The 17435-nt window shown below is 46.2% G+C and overlaps 1 protein-coding gene across 1 annotated transcript in view; it reads left to right on the top strand.

Annotated features, from left to right (window-relative positions):
* Nucleotides 1-17435, top strand: part of LMAN2L (lectin, mannose binding 2 like) — a 338684-nt gene that overhangs the window by 115432 nt on the left and 205817 nt on the right. Inside the window, exon 2 of the mRNA XM_086943348.1 lies at nucleotides 4469-4587. Within this exon, the coding sequence (XP_086799474.1) occupies nucleotides 4469-4587 (119 nt within the window). The remainder of the gene's footprint in view (nucleotides 1-4468; nucleotides 4588-17435) is intronic.

Raw genomic sequence — 17435 nt, 5'->3', positions numbered from 1 at the left:
GGCTGAAGATTAAGGGAAGGGCTAAAATTGCTGAGCAAGAAGGGTCTTACTGCTGAGTTTATGAAATGTAAATTTGCTGTGAATTCTTTACCCTATTTAGAATATGAAAGCAAGAAGGGATTTTTACCAAACAAAATATTTAATCGAAGTCACTAATGAGGCTCATTCCTAAAACTCAAAGGACAGTGATGGGTGCTTTCTGGGTCTGTTAAGAGTTTTAGCCGAATTTGTGCAACATGTTGTTACTAAGACTTATGTAATCGGACAGTTGTAGAAGAATTGTGTCAATATAAAACAAGCATTGGAAATGCAATAGGTCTTGCAATAGAAAAGTTGGAGCTATTGGTTTTGTAATTGACAAATTTATTTTAATGTGTGAGTCTTGACACGTGCAAAAGTAATAGCTTTGTCATTTACAATGGCAATACTTTATACTTCAAATGTGACACCTATAGCATTTGTAATGTCAACAATACATACAATCCAGACCCTACTGCCTTTGACAGCGCTCGTCATTTGCCGAGAGCTACAATGGCAGGCAGGGTGGGTGTCTGTAAAGGTGGAGCAGCCAAGGAACTGAGTTAAGGAGCCACGTGCTAAGAGAGAAGAGCTGTTTGACAACAGTCAAAGCAGCAAGGGACGAGCTGCATTTTTGCCACCCACTAAAAACAAGCTTTCGGCATTGTGGGGGGCTAATTGGGGAGAGTGGGGAAAGGGCCTGAGGTTTCAGTGGGGCGGAGTTGGGCTCGCAGTTTGGATGGGTGAGGGAGGTGGGGGGGTCGCATGGCTTGGGAGGAGGCGAAAAGGGGATGGGTACAGGAGGGGAGAGACATTGCATTAAGGGGGTGGTCGCAGCAGGGGCCTTTCATCCTTCTGAGGCCGTTTGGGATGGGGTGCAGTTTGGCGGGCGATGGGAGGACAGGCCGGGGGTCGGGCATGGTCTGTTCCAGAGTGGGACCTAAAAAACCAAGTAACTTGTTTGAAGGCCTAAAAAACGTACAGCATGTACTTTGTGCTTGTTTTTAATATGGTAGCCATGCTTACTGACTGGGCGGGGGCGCGGAGGCCTGAGGCTGTTAAGGGCCAAAGCGTGTACAAGAACTCGCTAATTCCCTTCGGACAGTGTGTCGGTCCCAGGGAGGATAAATGATGGCTATGCCCGGAAGGGGGTGGGGGGGGGGGGGGGGGGGAATCTGGAGCAATCCCCGGGAGCGCAGAAGCAGAGATGGACTGGGAGAGTGGGACGAGAGAGGTGGAAGGGAGCAGATGGCGCAAGGGAGTAGCGCACAGGGGCAACGGGGTGACAAAATGCCATGTGCTAGGGGGCCGCTAATGGAGTATGGGTGGCGTGGCATCTATACAAGGAGGCTACTGGATGAAGTGATGGTGCGGCGGGCAAGGAAGCTGGAGGGCAGTGAGGTGGCATGCGTGCTAATGGGTGGAGGAGGGTGGCAGGCTGGCAGATTAAGAGACCGAGGGGTGCCGTGTACGTGATCGTCAGTAGCAACGGATGAGAAAGCGGGACGGCAGGGAAGGGTTTTAGCTACAATTGTGGTAATTCCTAAGGAGGGGAATCTTTGGGATCGCTGCGCCTCATACAGGCCCATCTCCCTGTTGAACGCTGAACCTAAAATCCTAGCTAAAGTTTTGGCTAATCGGTTGATTAAGGTGATCGGTGACCTGATCCATCCGGACCAATCTCGTTTTATCCCGCATCATAACACCGCACTCAACTTGCGGCGATTGCATGGGGTCCTCGCGAGGGCGGGGTCTCTTCGGGAGCCGGCCATCTTGGCTTCCTTGGACGCCACGATGGCATTTGATACTATAGAATGGCCGTATCTCTGGGCCGCCCTTGCGAAATTCGGTTTCGGTTCTGAGTTTATCGGTTGGGTGAAACTTCTATACGAAGAACCGCTGGCTCAGGTGGTCATTAATGGCCGAGTATCTGACTCCTTTACTCTCGGGAGGGGTACGAGACAGGATTGCCCGTTGTCTCCCCTACTTTTTGCGCTTGCCTTAGAGCCTCTTGCAGCTTGGCTCCGATGGGAGCCTTCGATAAAGGGTATCCAGTGGACTCAAGGTTTTGAAGACCGGATCTCGCTTTACGCTGACAATATCCTATTATACCTTACCTCCCCCCGAAAATCGCTTAACGTTTTGTTCGATGTTCTCACCTCGTTTGGCAAGAACTCCGGTCTAGTTATTAATTGGACTAAATCCTGCATCTATGTAATTTCGGGTGGTCTTCCCCCCCCTTGCCTCGTAGATTTCCCATCCAGGTCTCGCAGACGGGATTCAAATATTTGGGGATTTTTATATCATTGGACCCTGCTGTTCGCTATGAACGCAATTCGCTCCCCCCTCTCCAGAGGTTGAAGCTCGACGTTGTTCGTTGGCGTAGATTGCCACTGTCGCAGCTCGGTCGTGCCGCTCTCTTTAAAATGATGTCCCTGCCACGTTTTCTGTATGCACTTCAGAACTCACTTGATATCATCCCGGCAAGCTATTTCCGGGAGGTGGAGAGCTTGCAGAGGCGGCTTGTCTGGGACGGACGCGCAAGAATCTCTCTCGCCAAGCTAACCCTCCCCTGGTATGACTGGGGCATGGCGCTCCCGGATATCAGGCGTTATTATTGGGCCTCTCAGTTGAGCGCTATTAACCACGCAATGTATGCACCCAGCCCCAATCCTGTATTTGAGATGGACAAGTATCAGTTGCCGGGTGGGAATTACAACAGGGCGCTTTACTCTAAGGCGGCAGGGAGAAATCTAACAGGTCCCACTAGGATTGCTGTGCGAGTCTGGTGTGACGCAAATGCTGCTCTGGGTTGGAAGGATCGACTGACGCGCGCGACTCCTTTGTATGCGTCTGAGAGATTGGGATGCCTCTGGACAACGAAAGGCTTTGAGAAATGGGATATGACTGGCATTAGCAGAGTGGGCGACCTCTGGGCTAAGGGTGCCGTTAAGACTTTTGAGACATTGCAGAATGAATATGAGTTGAGTGACAGGGAGTTTTGTAGATATGCACAGGTTCGACATGCCTTGACCTCTGTTTTCCCCGCAGATGCCGATATCCCTGAGTCCTCACCGCTGGAAGATCGTGTGCTCGATGGTTATCTACCTGATAGTACTATCTCACTAATATATAAGAAGTTGATCACTAATCTCCATGGGTTTTTCTGCTGATGGGTTATGTAAGCGTGGCTGTGGGATGAGTGCTACTTTCCTCCATATTATTTGGGAATGCCCGGAGGTGACCGCGTTTTAGAATCGTGTGCAGGCTGTGATGAAGTGTGTTACCGGAGTTGCTCTTCTGCCTGAGGCCCGGCGATGTCTGTTGAATGTGTGGGAGCCGAATGATTATAATGTTGTTCAGACCCGGTTGACGACCCTTGGCAACATGATTGCCAAGAGAGATATCGCACAGTTATGGGGTTCCCGGCGGCCGCCCACTGTGTAAGGAGATTATGGACTGGTGCATGTTTAGAGAGAAGACTGTGTATTTGGCATGGGGCAAGCCTGGGGCGTGGACCAGAATCTGGAGTCAGTGGAACGCCTATCGAGGGAACATCTGTACACCCCCGTTCGAGGACAATCCAGACACCTCCTCCTCCCCCTGATCCGACATTCCATGTCTAGTTTAAACTTTGTAACCAATTTTTGACTTCCCCACTGGCCCCCTTGACCCCTTCCACCACCTATTAGTTGGCTTAACTCCGCAATTGAGGGTCCCTCCCGTACGAGCACAATTTCGTATACAATGTTTTATGCCTTGAGACTTGTTTGTTTTCCTTTTTCTTTATAAAAAACAAAATAACATTTTCTCATGGCTTGATCATGTATTGCTACGAATTTTATCCTGTATTACTGCCGGACCACAGGGATGTCGGCGAAGGGACTGTGATATGCAATGATTCCCTCTACTTTTGCTAGCGGGCGGCCCCTGTGGTTGTAGGCCCATGTGTGTAATCGTATTTAAATGCGCTATAAAGTTAAAAAAAAAAAGTGGGGTTGAGCTGTTGGGTGTATCAGCAAATGGCAGGTGGATGCAGAAAGTCCCATGATTATTAGTAGATCTGTGTATGAGGGGCTATTTCATACTCCTTGGGTAACTTAAAAAAAAAGTTCCTTAAGCTGTGGAAGGTGGACCTTCTTACTGGGTCATAACGAGTGGGCCACGTTCCTTTTAAAATTCAATGGAGGGGAAGGCTAGTGCAAGGAAGGTAAGAGATTGAAAAGTGGGAAGGCAAATAAGGTGATGGTAGACTATAGTGATTAGTCATAAAGCATTAAAAGTGAGCTGCTGCAAGAAATTGTCCGATAAGATTGGCTTACTAGCAGATCCAAGGGTTTAGATGGAGTGATCAATGAGATCATTCCTACAATTTCCATCTTACCTTTTGTGTTTTTTTGTTTCTGCAATAAATCATTCTTTCTCAAAGCTTGCTCTTAATGTTTCACAGGTGTTGGCACCTCCAGCTCTTCCCTATGGGACATCCAAGGAAATGCCCTTGTAACACCTCAGTACATCCGTCTAACACCAGACATGCAAAGCAAGCAAGGGGCAATCTGGAATAGAGTGGTAAGTATTTGTGGTGTTGATGCCTAAACTGAGTCTTTCTCCCCACATATTTTCTCACATTCCTGCAATCTTGAGGTTACTGCTTCCTTTGAGTGCAGCCTAAAATTTTCAATATTTATTATGTTATGTTCTGTTTAAATGTTTCTAAAGCGCTCGAATACCCATGGATGTCTTGCCGCTGGTTGGCAGTAGCAGTATAGGTAAAAGCAGAGGGAGACTAGAGTTTAAAAAGCCAGGTTTTTGTTAGTTTCCTAAAACTCAGTAATGTGGGAGATTTAATATTTATAGGCATACTGTTCCAGGGAGCCGGAGCTTCAGAGGAAAAGCAACTGCCTCCCCATTTTAGTTTCTTAAAAGTGGAATTGGAGACCGTCATGGAGTTTTTAGATTGTAGGTCTCTGTTGGGTTTGTACCAGGAAAGGGACTGTTTGGGGTAACTAGGACCTAGATCATGCAAGGCTTTATAGGTAAGACATAGCGCCTTGAATTTAAAGCAGTTACCCACCGAAAGCCAGTGAAGTCCCTTAATGGAGGCTGAAATTTAATGGAACTTGAGAAGATCAAGAATAAGCCTGGTAGCTGCATTCTACACACTTTGGAGTTTTTTCATGTATTGTTTTTGGAGCTTAACAAAATGTCAGTTACAGTAGTCCTACTTCGTGAGTATTAATAAGGAGATGGCTGCTTTTCTCGAGGTTGGAGGAATAAAAGCAAGAATCTTCCTGATGATTCTCGAAGTGTTGAAGCTGGAAGAGGCAACGGATCTGATATGCTTAATAAAGTTCAGTTTGTCATCTATTGTTATGCCTACGTTTTTTGCCTTTTGGATTGGGATTGGAGAGTTTCTAACTCTGCTGGCCAGCATGCTGGGCTCCAAAACTGAGGTTTATTACCAAAGCGTATGCCATCCGTTTTCTCTGAGTTCAGTTTGAGGCAGTGCATACCCATCCAGTCACTAACTGCTCTCATACAGTTGTGAAACTGAGAGATAATGACTTCTGTGTTGTTAGAGGCCGACACCACAATTTAAGTATTGTCCATGTAAGATGTGGGGGAGAACCCAAAATATCTAATCGAGGGGGTCAATTCTGTAACATAAACATTGAAGAGAAGGGTGCCTAGAGAAGATCCTAGGGGACCTCAAATGGAAGAGAGAAGGAGTTGGATGAACATTTCTCCAACATAACTGAATGACTACTGTCTGTTAGGAATGAATGAAGTTGGGTGAGGGCTTTATCAGAAATGCCCAGTTTTTTGAGGCAGCCGACGAGAGTGACATCAACCATATCGAAGGCCGCCGACCGGTCAAGAAGAATAAGTGCTGCGGAGCCTCCTTTATCCAAGATCGTTCTTAGTTCATCTGTGGTTTATTAAGGCCGTCTCTGTACTATTTTTGGCCCTAAAGCCAAACTGGGAGGGATCTAGCAGATGATTTTCCTGAATGAACTGTGTTAGTTGTGTGTTAATACGTTTTTCCACACTTAGCTGGGAGTGGTAACCTAGAGATAGGATGGTAGTTGGCTGGATTATCAGGGTCTAGGTTAGGCTTCTTAAGGAGCGGCAAGATGGAAGCCTTTTTCCACAGATCAGGAAAGGTACCACTGCTAAACATCCCATTGAAGATGTTAACTAGGAATGAAGCAATTGGAGCCAGAATCTGTTTTAGTATGTAAAGGGGGCAGGGGTCGTAAGTTGACCCTGACTTTGTAAAGTTAAGTTAATTAAGAACATCTGCAGTAGTGGTAGATGAAAATTGGCTAAGGTTGGATGGAAGACTTAAGCTGGTCGAGGCTAGAGCTGTCGTGGGGCTAACTCTAAGGTTGATGTCTCTGGAGGCAGAGAACTGGTTGTAGATTTGGTCAACTTTATTACGAAAATTAGAGGCTATTTCTTCACAGAAGGATTGACTAGTGTTGCTACCTTTAATCTCTGGGACTTTAGTAAGTTTGTTTATAACCTGAAAAAGTTATCTGGCAGAATTCTTGGATGCTTCTATTTTCTGCATAAAGTAGGTCGACTTTTCGGCTGTTTTATAGTTCGCCAGGGAGTGTTTATATATTAGTTTGTCAGAGGAGTTGTAATTGGATCTCCATATTCTTTCCATTTTTTTGCATTTCTATTTTTTGAGACGAAGAGTGTCTATGAACCAAGGTGTAGATTGTCTAAGTTTGTGTTTGCAACCCCATTTTTGTGGAACAGCTTTTGAGATGGCAGAGTTGAGCCAATTGGTGTAGGCAGCCGTGGCCTGGTTCGAATCTAGCAGCTTTGCAGGGTTTGCCTGAAACGAGTGTTGTTCCAAAATGTCAAAATTAGTATTAGGCCAGAGATAAAGTGGCAAATGGTTGGCATCTACATTCCTGCATTGAGTAGGGAGGGAGACAGTCATTTAAAAAATAACTGCATTATGGTTGGACCATGTAAGTGAAAGAAACTCTTTGATAGAATTAAATGTTTATTGGAAAAAATAGCATCCAGAGAATTACCTACGTTCTGGGTAGACTGATGTATTAATTGTGGGAGGTTGAAGGCATTCATAATATCCAAAATAGCCTCCGTATCTTTATCCTTTATGCAGTCTAAATGGAAGTTGAAGTCTCCAATTACCGTATAATTGCTCTTGCAAGCCCCCCCACCCCACCCAACCAGCATATGAATAGATTGAAGAAAATCATGTCTTGGGACTGGGGGACGGTAAACGAGCAGGTATTTAACCCCTTGGGCGCGTGCTGCGATTCTGCGCCTGTGCAGCCGTTTTGAAGAGTGGGCGGGTTCATGACGGCCCCCAGCCGTCATCCACACACTAGCACTGTGATGCATGACGGATGGGGCCGTCATCAGCACGCAAGGGGTTAAAAGAGTAGTTGTTAGTCAATTTGAGGCTAACGGATAACAATTCACATTCTGAATTGGGTGTGGAGTCAGTTTTTAGGGCTCGCCTATTAATATCCCGCAGGGATATAATAGGCGAGCCCTATTGGGGTGAAACTAAGAGCTAAACTAAGCTCTCACAAAAAGCGGATTTCCACGAGTGCAACCTGCCTCCTTCTCTACCTCCCTGTTCTCTTCTCCCGTCCTGTTCTGCTGCTCTCTTCCACCCACTTCCTTCTGTAACTCCCTGTTCTCTTATGCTGTGCTGATCTGATGCTCTCTTCCACCCACCTCCTTCTGTAACTCCCTGTTCTCTTCTGCTGTGCTGATATGCTGCTCTCTTCCACCCACCTCCTTCTCTAACTCCCTGTTCTCTTCTTTTAGCCTTCTGCTGACCTGCTGCTCTCTTCCACCCCACCTCCTTCTTTAACTCCCTGTTCTCTTATGCTGATCTGCTGCTCTCTTCCACATCGCATCCTTCTCCTGTGCTAATCTGATGCCCTATTCCACCCCACCTCCTTCTTTAACTCCCTGTTCTCTTTTGCTGTGCTGATCTGATGTTCTGTTCCACCCACCTCCTTCTCTAATTCCCATGTTCTCTTCTATTCTCCCGTACAAATCTACTGCTCTATTACACCGCCTCATTCTCTAACTCCCTGTTCTCTTCTTTTAGCCTTCTGCTGACCTGCTGCTCTCTTCCACCCGCATCCTTTTTAACTCCCTCTTCTCTTATTCTGTGCGGATCTGCTGCTCTCTTCCACCCCAAATCCTTCTTTAACTCCCTGTTCTCTTCTGTTGTGCTGATCTGCTCCTATCTTCCACCCACCTCCTTCTCTAACTCCCTGTTCTCTTCTCTTCTCCCATGCTGATCTGCTGCTCTCTTCCACTCTGCCTCCTTCTCTAAGTCACTGTTCTCTTCTCCTGAGCTAATCTGCTGCTCTCTTCCACCCGCCTCCTTCTTTAACTCCATATTCTCTTCTGCTATGATGTTATGCTGCTCTCTTCCACCCGCCTCCTTCTTTAACTCCCTGTTCTCTTCTCCTGTGCCGATCTGCTGTTCTCTTCCACCGTGCATCCTTTTTGACTCCCTGTTCTCTTATCCTGTGCTGATCTGCTGCTCTCTTCCACCCGCCTCCTTCTTTAACTCCATATTCTCTTCTGCTATGATGTTATGCTGCTCTCTGCCACCCACCTCCTTCTCCAACTCCCTAGTCTCTTCTCCTGAGCTGAACTGATGCTCTCTTCCAACTGCCTTCTTCTCTAGCTCCCAGTTCTCTTCTCTTCCCCTGTGCTGATCTGCTGCTATCTTATATCCGCCTCCTTCTTTAACTCCCTGGTCTCTTCTCTTCTCCTGTGCTGATCTGCTGCTCTCATCCACCCCACCTCCTACTCCCTGTTTTTTCTCCTATGCTGATCTGCTGTTCCTTTCCACAACCTCCTTCTCGAACTCCCTGTTCTCTTCTCACATGCGGATCTGCTGCTCTCTTCCTCCAGCATCATTCACGAACTCCCTGTTCTCTTTTCATGTGCTAATCTGCTGTTCTCTTCCACCCGCCTCCTTCTTTAAATGTTTTTTCTGCTGTGCTGATCTGCTGTTCTCGTTCAACCGCCTCCTTCTTTAAATCTCTGTTCTCTTCTCCAGTGCTGATCTGCTGTTCTCTTCCCCTACACATCCTTCTTTAGCTCCATGTTCTCTTCACCTGTGCTGATCTGCTGATCTCTTCCACCCGCCTCCTTCTTTAACTCCATGTTCTGTTCTCCCGTGCTGATCTGCTGCTCTCTTCCATCCGCCTCCTTCTCTAACTCCCTTTTCTCTTCTCCGGTACTGATCTACTGTTCTCTTTCACCCCACCTCCTTCTCTAACTCCCTTTTCTCTTCTCCGGTACTGATCTACTGTTCTCTTTCACCCCACCTCCGTCTCTAACTCCCTGTTCTGTACTCCTCTACTGATCTGCTGTTTTTTTACACCGCCTCCTTCTGTAACTCCCTGCTCTCTTCTCCTCTGCTGATCTGCTATTCTATTCCACCCATCCTCCTTCTTTAACTCACTGTTCTCTTTTGCTGTGCTGATCTGATGCTCTTACACCCACCTCCTTCTCTAATTCCCTGTTCTCTTCTATTCTCCCATACTAATCTACTGCTCTATTAGACCGCCTCATTCTCTAACTCCCCGTTCTCTTTTGCTGTGCTGATCTGCTGCTCTCTTCCACATCACCTCCTTCTCTAACTCCATGTTCTCTTCTCTTCTACTGTGCCGATCTGCTGTTCTCTTCCACCCGCCTCCTTCTTCAACTCCCTGTGCTGTTCTGCTGCTCTCTTCCATCCGCATCCTTCTTGAACTCTGTTCTCTTCTCCTGTGATAACCTTTAAGCTATCTTCCATCCGCCTACTTCTCTAACTCCCTGTTCTCTTCTCCTGTGCTGATCTGCTGTTCTCTTTCACCCGCCTCCTTCTCTAACTCCCTTTTCTCTTCTGTGCTAAACTGCTGTTCTCTTTCAACCCGCCCCCTTCTCAAACTCACTGTTCTCTTCTCCTGTGCTAATATGTTGTTCTCTTCCACCCGCTTCCTTACTTAACTCCCTGTTCTCTTCTCATGTGCTGATCTGCTCCTCTTTTCCACCCACCTCCTTATTTAACTCCATGTTCTCTTCTTCTGTGCTGATCTGCTGCTCTCTTCCACCCGCATCCTTCTTTAACTATTTGTTCTCTTCTCCTGTGATAATCTTTAAGCTATCTTCCATCCGCCTACTTCTCTAACTCCCTGTTCTCTTCTCCTGTGCTGATCTGCTGTTCTCTTTCACCCGCCTTCTTCTCTAACTCCCTGTCCTCTTCTCCTGTGCTGAACTGCTGATATCTTCCACATACATCCTTCTGTAACTGCACACTCGCATACATACAACCATACATGCACACACCTACAACAACACACATACAACCACACACACACACACAACCATACACATCTATCTTTCGCCCTCACTCTATCTTTCGCCCTCACTCTATCTTTCGCCCTCACTCTATCTTTCGCCCTCACTCTATCTTTCGCCCTCACTCTATCTTTCGCCCTCACTCTATCTTTCGCCCTCACTCTATCTTTCGCCCTCACTCTATCTTTCGCCCTCACTCTATCTTTCGCCCTCACTCTATCTTTCGCCCTCACTCTATCTTTCGCCCTCACTCCGTCCATCTATTGCCCTCACTCCGTCCATCTATTGCCCTCACTCCGTCCATCTATTGCCCTCACTCCGTCCATCTATTGCCCTCACTCCGTCCATCTATTGCCCTCACTCCGTCCATCTATTGCCCTCACTCCGTCCATCTGTCGCCCTCACTCCGTCCATCTATCGCCCTCACTCCGTCCATCTATCGCCCTCACTCCGTCCATCTATCGCCCTCACTCCGTCCATCTATCTATCGCCCTCACTCCGTCCATCTATCTATCGCCCTCACTCCGTCCATCTATCTATCGCCCTCACTCCGTCCATCTATCTATCGCCCTCACTCCGTCCATCTATCTATCGCCCTCACTCCGTCCATCTATCTATCGCCCTCACTCCGTCCATCTATCTATCGCCCTCACTCCGTCTATCCATCTATCGCCCTCACTCCGTCCATCTATCGCCCTCACTCCGTCCATCTATCGCCCTCACTCCGTCCATCTATCTATCGCCCTCACTCCGTCCATCTATCTATCGCCCTCACTCCGTCCATCTATCTATCGCCCTCACTCCGTCCATCTATCTATCGCCCTCACTCCGTCCATCTATCTATCGCCCTCACTCCGTCCATCTATCTATCGCCCTCGCTCCGTCCATCTATCTATCGCCCTCGCTCCGTCCATCTATCTATCGCCCTCACTCCGTCCATCTATCTATCGCCCTCACTCCGTCCATCTATCTATCGCCCTCACTCCATCTATCTATCTATCGCCCTCACTCCATCTATCTATCGCCCTCACTATCTATCTATCGCACAACAACAGCATCACTCAAGGGCACCACAACATCACTATGCGCTACTACAGCATCACTGAACGCCACAGCATTGACTTGTCGCCACCACATCACTCAGCGCCACCACAGTATCAATCTGTGCAAACATTCAACAACAACTAGTTCAAATATGTTCTCTCAATGTTATAAGCTTTATTACAAAGGTCACAAAAAAAGTTGATATTTCACTTCTGTTCTTATGTTTTAGTCACGATAAAATACACTGAACATAATCTTCACAAAAGTTCATTACAAAAGTTTAAGCTATTGCCATTATGCATTACAATAACTTTTATTTTAAGTATTAATAATAAAAAAAACATTATTTGTAAAATCAATACTTCTAAGTCACGTATGTACAAAACATGTTGCATTAAAAATATATAGGTGTCACATTTTCAAAAAATACAAGTATTACCTTTGTAAATGACAGCTATTAATTTCACATTTAAAAAAAACACATAAATAACAATTTTGTCATGTATAGTACAAATAACTCCAACTTTCCTAATGCGAGACCTATTGCATTGCAAATGCTTGTTACAGTTGAAGTACTTTTGTAAATTATCTCTAAACTGCCACCTCTTTTTTCCACTCTGTCTACTCTTGTCATTGACGGGTCCGGGATGGAATGATTATTAGCCCATGTTTCTGTAATGAAAAGGGCATCAAGTTGATGACTCTCAATGAATTCAGAGATCTCAAGGGCATACTTTGCTAGGTACCGTGCGTTGATCAAAGCCAGGTGGATTTTTAAAGCAAGCCTGTTTGACGTTAGACAACAGCTCGAGGTTGGTGACCTGAAAACCACGATTTTGACACTGAAAATTAGATCTTGACTAAGATCAACTCGAGGGCAGCAGTGGCTATTTGTGTGTCCAGCCATTACTTTCCACTTCCAACCACTGAGCTGATCTGGCAATGTAGGTGGGCTGCCAGTAGCCTAGTATTGACCAGGCTGCTCGATTCTAATGCATGTCAAAAATACCTAACGGAGCTCTATCTTTCTATCTTTACATGCAAATGTTGTTTTCTTTCTTGTCTTACATCCTAAAATTGTATGCGGTCTCAAAGTCCCCTATATTCTTAAAGGCTATCATGAAAACTGATTGATACTCCTTTTTTTCCCCCCTTCAAATTGCTCTCTCTTTTACTGCCATTCTCTGCATCCCTCCTCTTGTTGAGCACACTACTTTTTCACAGGCATGTTTGCCGCCATTCTCTTATTGTTTTTCTGAAAATGTCCCGCATCAGATTGACAAGATCACAACTCTCCTTTCCAAGTCAAACCTCTGCAACCTAATAATACTAAATCTGCTGTAGCTCATTTATGAGCCCCACCAACTTTCTGCATAAGTTCACGTACGCCACCCTCTATTGATCACACGTACGTCCTATTACTTTAATCCTTCACAAAGAAACTGGAATTGAATTGTCTGCTTGAGCAGACAAGACTAATCTCCAAGAATAACCAATGATACTGGACCAACTTTTGTTTCCGTAGCTGTGTGCTGCTTGGCAGAAAGCGCTGTAATGCCTTGCCAGGGCAATAAGCTCTATATAAACTAAATTACAATATAATCCGATACATTACAGTGTGATCTGTGTGAATATGGTTAACCAGGACCGCACTCTAGCCGTAGCGGGCATTGTGTTTTTTCCCGGGAGGCTGGAAGGGTGGGGGCGGTTTTGAAGCGGTGGGGGCAGTTTTGTTACTGGGGGACAGTTTTAAAGCAGTGCTGCATTTTCAGCCCCTAGTAACAAAAGCAGCAAACAAGCCTTTCCATCCTCCCGGGGCAGGCAGTTTTTTCCCAGTGGCCAGGCAGATTTCCCTGAGACCACTCTCTTCCCCCTCCCCCTCAGGACTGGTCCGAGAAAATTGCCGTGGCTACCTCCGGCTCCCAATCTGCCTTTATACAGGAGGTTAACCGCAGGGCCATTCTTGAGTTGGAAAGTTAGATGAAGAGGCCGCAACAAGGTATGCTGGTAAAACACTTTATTCAGAAGCCCACTCTAGCAGACAGCAGAGCACTAGGCAGGACTTCAACTGAAAGTCTAAAGTCCTAGGCTAGGATCCAACTTAAATTTAGGCATTGGCCGCAGCCAGGCCACAGGTAAGAACACATTTTTGCACCCCTACAATGAAAATAAATCACTGTACAGGCTTGCACATAATACATTATATACTTGTCAAATTTGACTTGTGACATGACTGTATATACGGTGGGTCATGGCTTGCAATTACCCCAACATACGTCGCTACATGGGTATGCTGAAGAAAACCTGCTGGCAAATCAATCATTCTCCATACCCCAATTATCGCCTGAACCTTCCTTGGGCACAAGCACAAAATGTCTGTGACTAGTCATCAGAATCAGGATCTATATATTAATAAACAAACTGATATATCTATTGGGCACAATCCACTTCACATCAAGATCCAGTCGGCTTGGCCTCAGGCAGAATTACAGGACTGCACCTATCAAACTCCATCCAAGCATATGGACCTACCAATAGTTAAGAAACTTCGACAAACCAATCAATACAAGCAAAGGGTTCTTCTACTTTGCCATCTCTGACCTCCACATGCCTTTCTTCTTTCCTAGTAAAACACTCCAACAGGAATTTATATAGCACGGCTACTCACCCCTATGGATCTCAAGGCGCCAAGGGAGGGCGTAAGGGTTGCTGATATGTTTGGGTGTGGAGGTTCAGTCGAAGAGTCTGGTCTTCATATCCTTCCTGAATTGAGTCCGCAAGGGTGATTGCCTGAGGTGGAGGGGCAAGGTGTTCCAGGTCATGGCGGCAAGGTTAGGAGGAGGATCTTCCTCCTTTTCTGGTCTTGTGGATCCGGGGGAAGGTGGCCAGTGCAAGTTGGACGGAGCGGAGCTGCCTGGCAAGTACGTGGAAAGAGAGGTGGTGGTTCAGATATGCTAGTCCTGCGTTGTGGAGGACATTGTAGGCATGTTTGAGGAGCTTGAAGGCGATTCTCTTTTTATTTGGTAGCCAGTGGAGTGGACGGAGTGTTGAGTGATGTGGCTGCGGGGGATGTCTAGGACCAGTATGGCTGTGGCGTTTTGGACATTCTGTAGTTTCCTGAGCTGTTTGTGTGATGCCGGCGTACAGTGCTCTGTCATAGTCTAGTCTGCTGGTGATGAGTGCATGGGCAACTGTCTTTCTGGATTCTGTGGGGATCTATCTGAATGTCTTTTGGAGCAGGCGGAGCATGTGGAAACCGGATGAGGATACACGCTGATCTGGCAGTTCATTGAGAGTGAAGAGTCCAGTACGATGCTGAGGTTGCGTGCGTGGTCTGTTGGGGTGGGAGGGGTTCCCAGAGCTGCGGGCCACCAAGAGTCGTTCCAGGCCGAGGGGGCAGGTCCTTAGGGGTGGGGTGGTACTTTGATCTTGCCAGGTTGAGCTTCAGGCAGCTGTCTTTCATCCAGGTGGCCACAGCCTTCATCCTGCTGTGGAAGTTGATTCTGGCGAATGTAGGTTTGTTGGTGAGGGAAAGGATTAGCTGGGTGTCGTTGGCTTTCGAGATGTTGAGTTCGTGGTTTCTGACGGGCGCAAGAGGGGCATTGTACATTTTGAAGAGGATGGGGCTCAGGGAGTAGCCTTGGAGCTCTCAGCAGCTGATCTATGTAGCTTCTGAGAGGAATGGAAGTATTCTGACTGATGTGTTCGGCTAGAATGAGTGGATCCAGTCCAGGGCCTTGTTATGGATGCTGGTGCTGTGTAATCTCATGATGAGGGTGATGTGGGAAACCATATCAAATGCAGCTGAGAGGTCCAGTAGGATGAGGGCTGCTGTTTTGCCATGTTGAGAAGGGAACGGAGGTTATCAGTGGCAGGAAGGAGAGCGATTTCGATGCGGTTTGCTTCGGAAGCATGATTTAGAGTTGTCCAGGACCTGGCTCTCGTCAATGAACTCAGATAGCTGAGCATTGATGGCCTTCTCGATGACTTTGGCTGGGAATGGGAGTAGGGAGATAGGTCTCAAGTTGTTGAGTCGGTCTGGTCGGCGGGATATCACCCACAGTGCTTTTTCTGCCGTTTTCTCTTTTCTCCATTATGACATATTCTCATCCTAAAAAAATCCTTTACTATTTCCATGTTCATACACCCGAAATTCTGACCATGCCTTTTTGCTTTAAAAGTCTAACAATCTGTTACTAAATTAGGGGGAATCTCGAATATAACACACTGACGGCACTGCCCAATCGTGGCACATTGCTTGCAACAAGCACTCCATACATACTTTCACCTCATGATTCAATTGCTCTGTCTCTTGTGATGATGCAATCTTGAGAGGTTTCAATCACACAGAAATGTCATCATCTCTGAAACTGTACCCTAAATGCCATTTGCTCATTGCTGTGTGCTTCCTCTCAAGCACTTTCCACAAAAATATAATTGACACTTTTATGTGGGTGCTCCGTAAACTAAACCGCTATTGGAATGCCTTGTGTTAGACCTGGCATCCTTGGCGTAGTTTCCCCCTATCTTTTTGCCTCTACCTCCTGTATATATATATATATATATATTACAAATTACAAACTAAGCAACATAATCAAACGCAGAATAAGAAAACAATCTGAAACAAACAGAAAAATTTTAACATATGCAACATTAAACAAACAAATTTTTGTGGATGTGAGGAATGAATAAAGCGCATGAAGGTTTGAAAAAGGAAGAAAAGGAGAAATTAGAAAAGGAGCAAAGTAAATTTGTGAGTCTTTTTACAACCAGCAAGTGCTGGTATGAAAGAATAAATCCTGTTTAATCCTTTTTAACTGGCCACTTAGTTTGTAATTTGTAATATATTTGCGTAGAGAAAAGCACAACAATTTCGGTTGAAATTCTCAATGTAGAAAAATGTCTTTGTATGTCTTCTATTCCATGTTTGTGACAAACTTTGTTTAATCTAAAAAAATGTTTTGGTATAAATAAAAATACCCAGTTGATAGCGACAGCTAGCGTGTTCAACTTTCCTTAAGTGCAGATTTAAAATCTAGGTGGCGAGGCAACTTGTTGCTGTGTTCATTCAAAATAAGGCCCAGCCTCCCCACCTGTCCCTTTGGGCCTGGCTCCCCTTGTGTTTCTCATACTAGTGGGCCTGCAGCACTGATTGTGCCCCCCACATGAGTATTTATTTATTTATTTTCAAGCTTTTATATAGCGCAAACAAGATCCTTACAGATAGCAGAGCGCTTTACATAGATATTAGAAGACAAAAACAAGGTAATCCAGAGGAAAGAGAAACAGTTAAATAGTATTTCCAAAGTTTTATGTTCAAGTGAATTTAGCCAGGAGGATCGATTTTGACTTCCTTATTAGGTCTCGTCCTATTAATCGCGCAAGCGATAATCGGACGAGAGTATAGAGGCTCATCCAAGCTCAGAAACCATCGCGGATTACGTCGAGTGCATGTGCATGTGCATGTGCACATGCACGCGCTTTTTACCATTTGCTCCCCCAGCCGCCTGCCTCCGAGAGCTTCACTTCAAAGGCATCCGCTCCCCCGCCCCCTACCTCACACTTTTCGCGGCCGCCAGGCCTTGTCTCGCATTTCTCCCCCTTCCCCCCCCCCCCCCCCCCCCCCCCCACAGCAATGCCAGGAGCTTGTTTTGTAGTTTTCAGTAATTGCCTGCTCCTTTCATAATTTATGCACTGCTTGTTTTAACCTTTAATTTTTTTACTTTTGTACCCGCACTCCAAAGGTATCAGTTCTGGCTCGAACCCGGTTTCCCCGCATCAGTCTCCCACTCCAGCCATTATTTAAGATCCTCTTCATTCCCCTGTTCTCTCTGTTCCCTCCTTCCGCGTTATATGTGCGAGTTCGAGATACATGCTGTACAGTTCTTCTTGTGTATAATTAACTAGGTTTTAATGTTACGCTGAATATCGATGCACTTCTGTGTCATGCCCCCACCTTCATCACCCCTACTGCCACCCACCATCAGTATCACACACCACCACCCCCA

This window comes from Lissotriton vulgaris, chromosome 11, assembly GCF_964263255.1.
Source record: "Lissotriton vulgaris chromosome 11, aLisVul1.2, whole genome shotgun sequence".
In the NCBI taxonomy this organism is placed as follows: Eukaryota; Metazoa; Chordata; class Amphibia; order Caudata; family Salamandridae; genus Lissotriton; species Lissotriton vulgaris.
The sequence above is the reverse complement of the archived record's forward strand: the minus strand, read 5'-3'. Positions and strand labels throughout refer to the sequence as shown.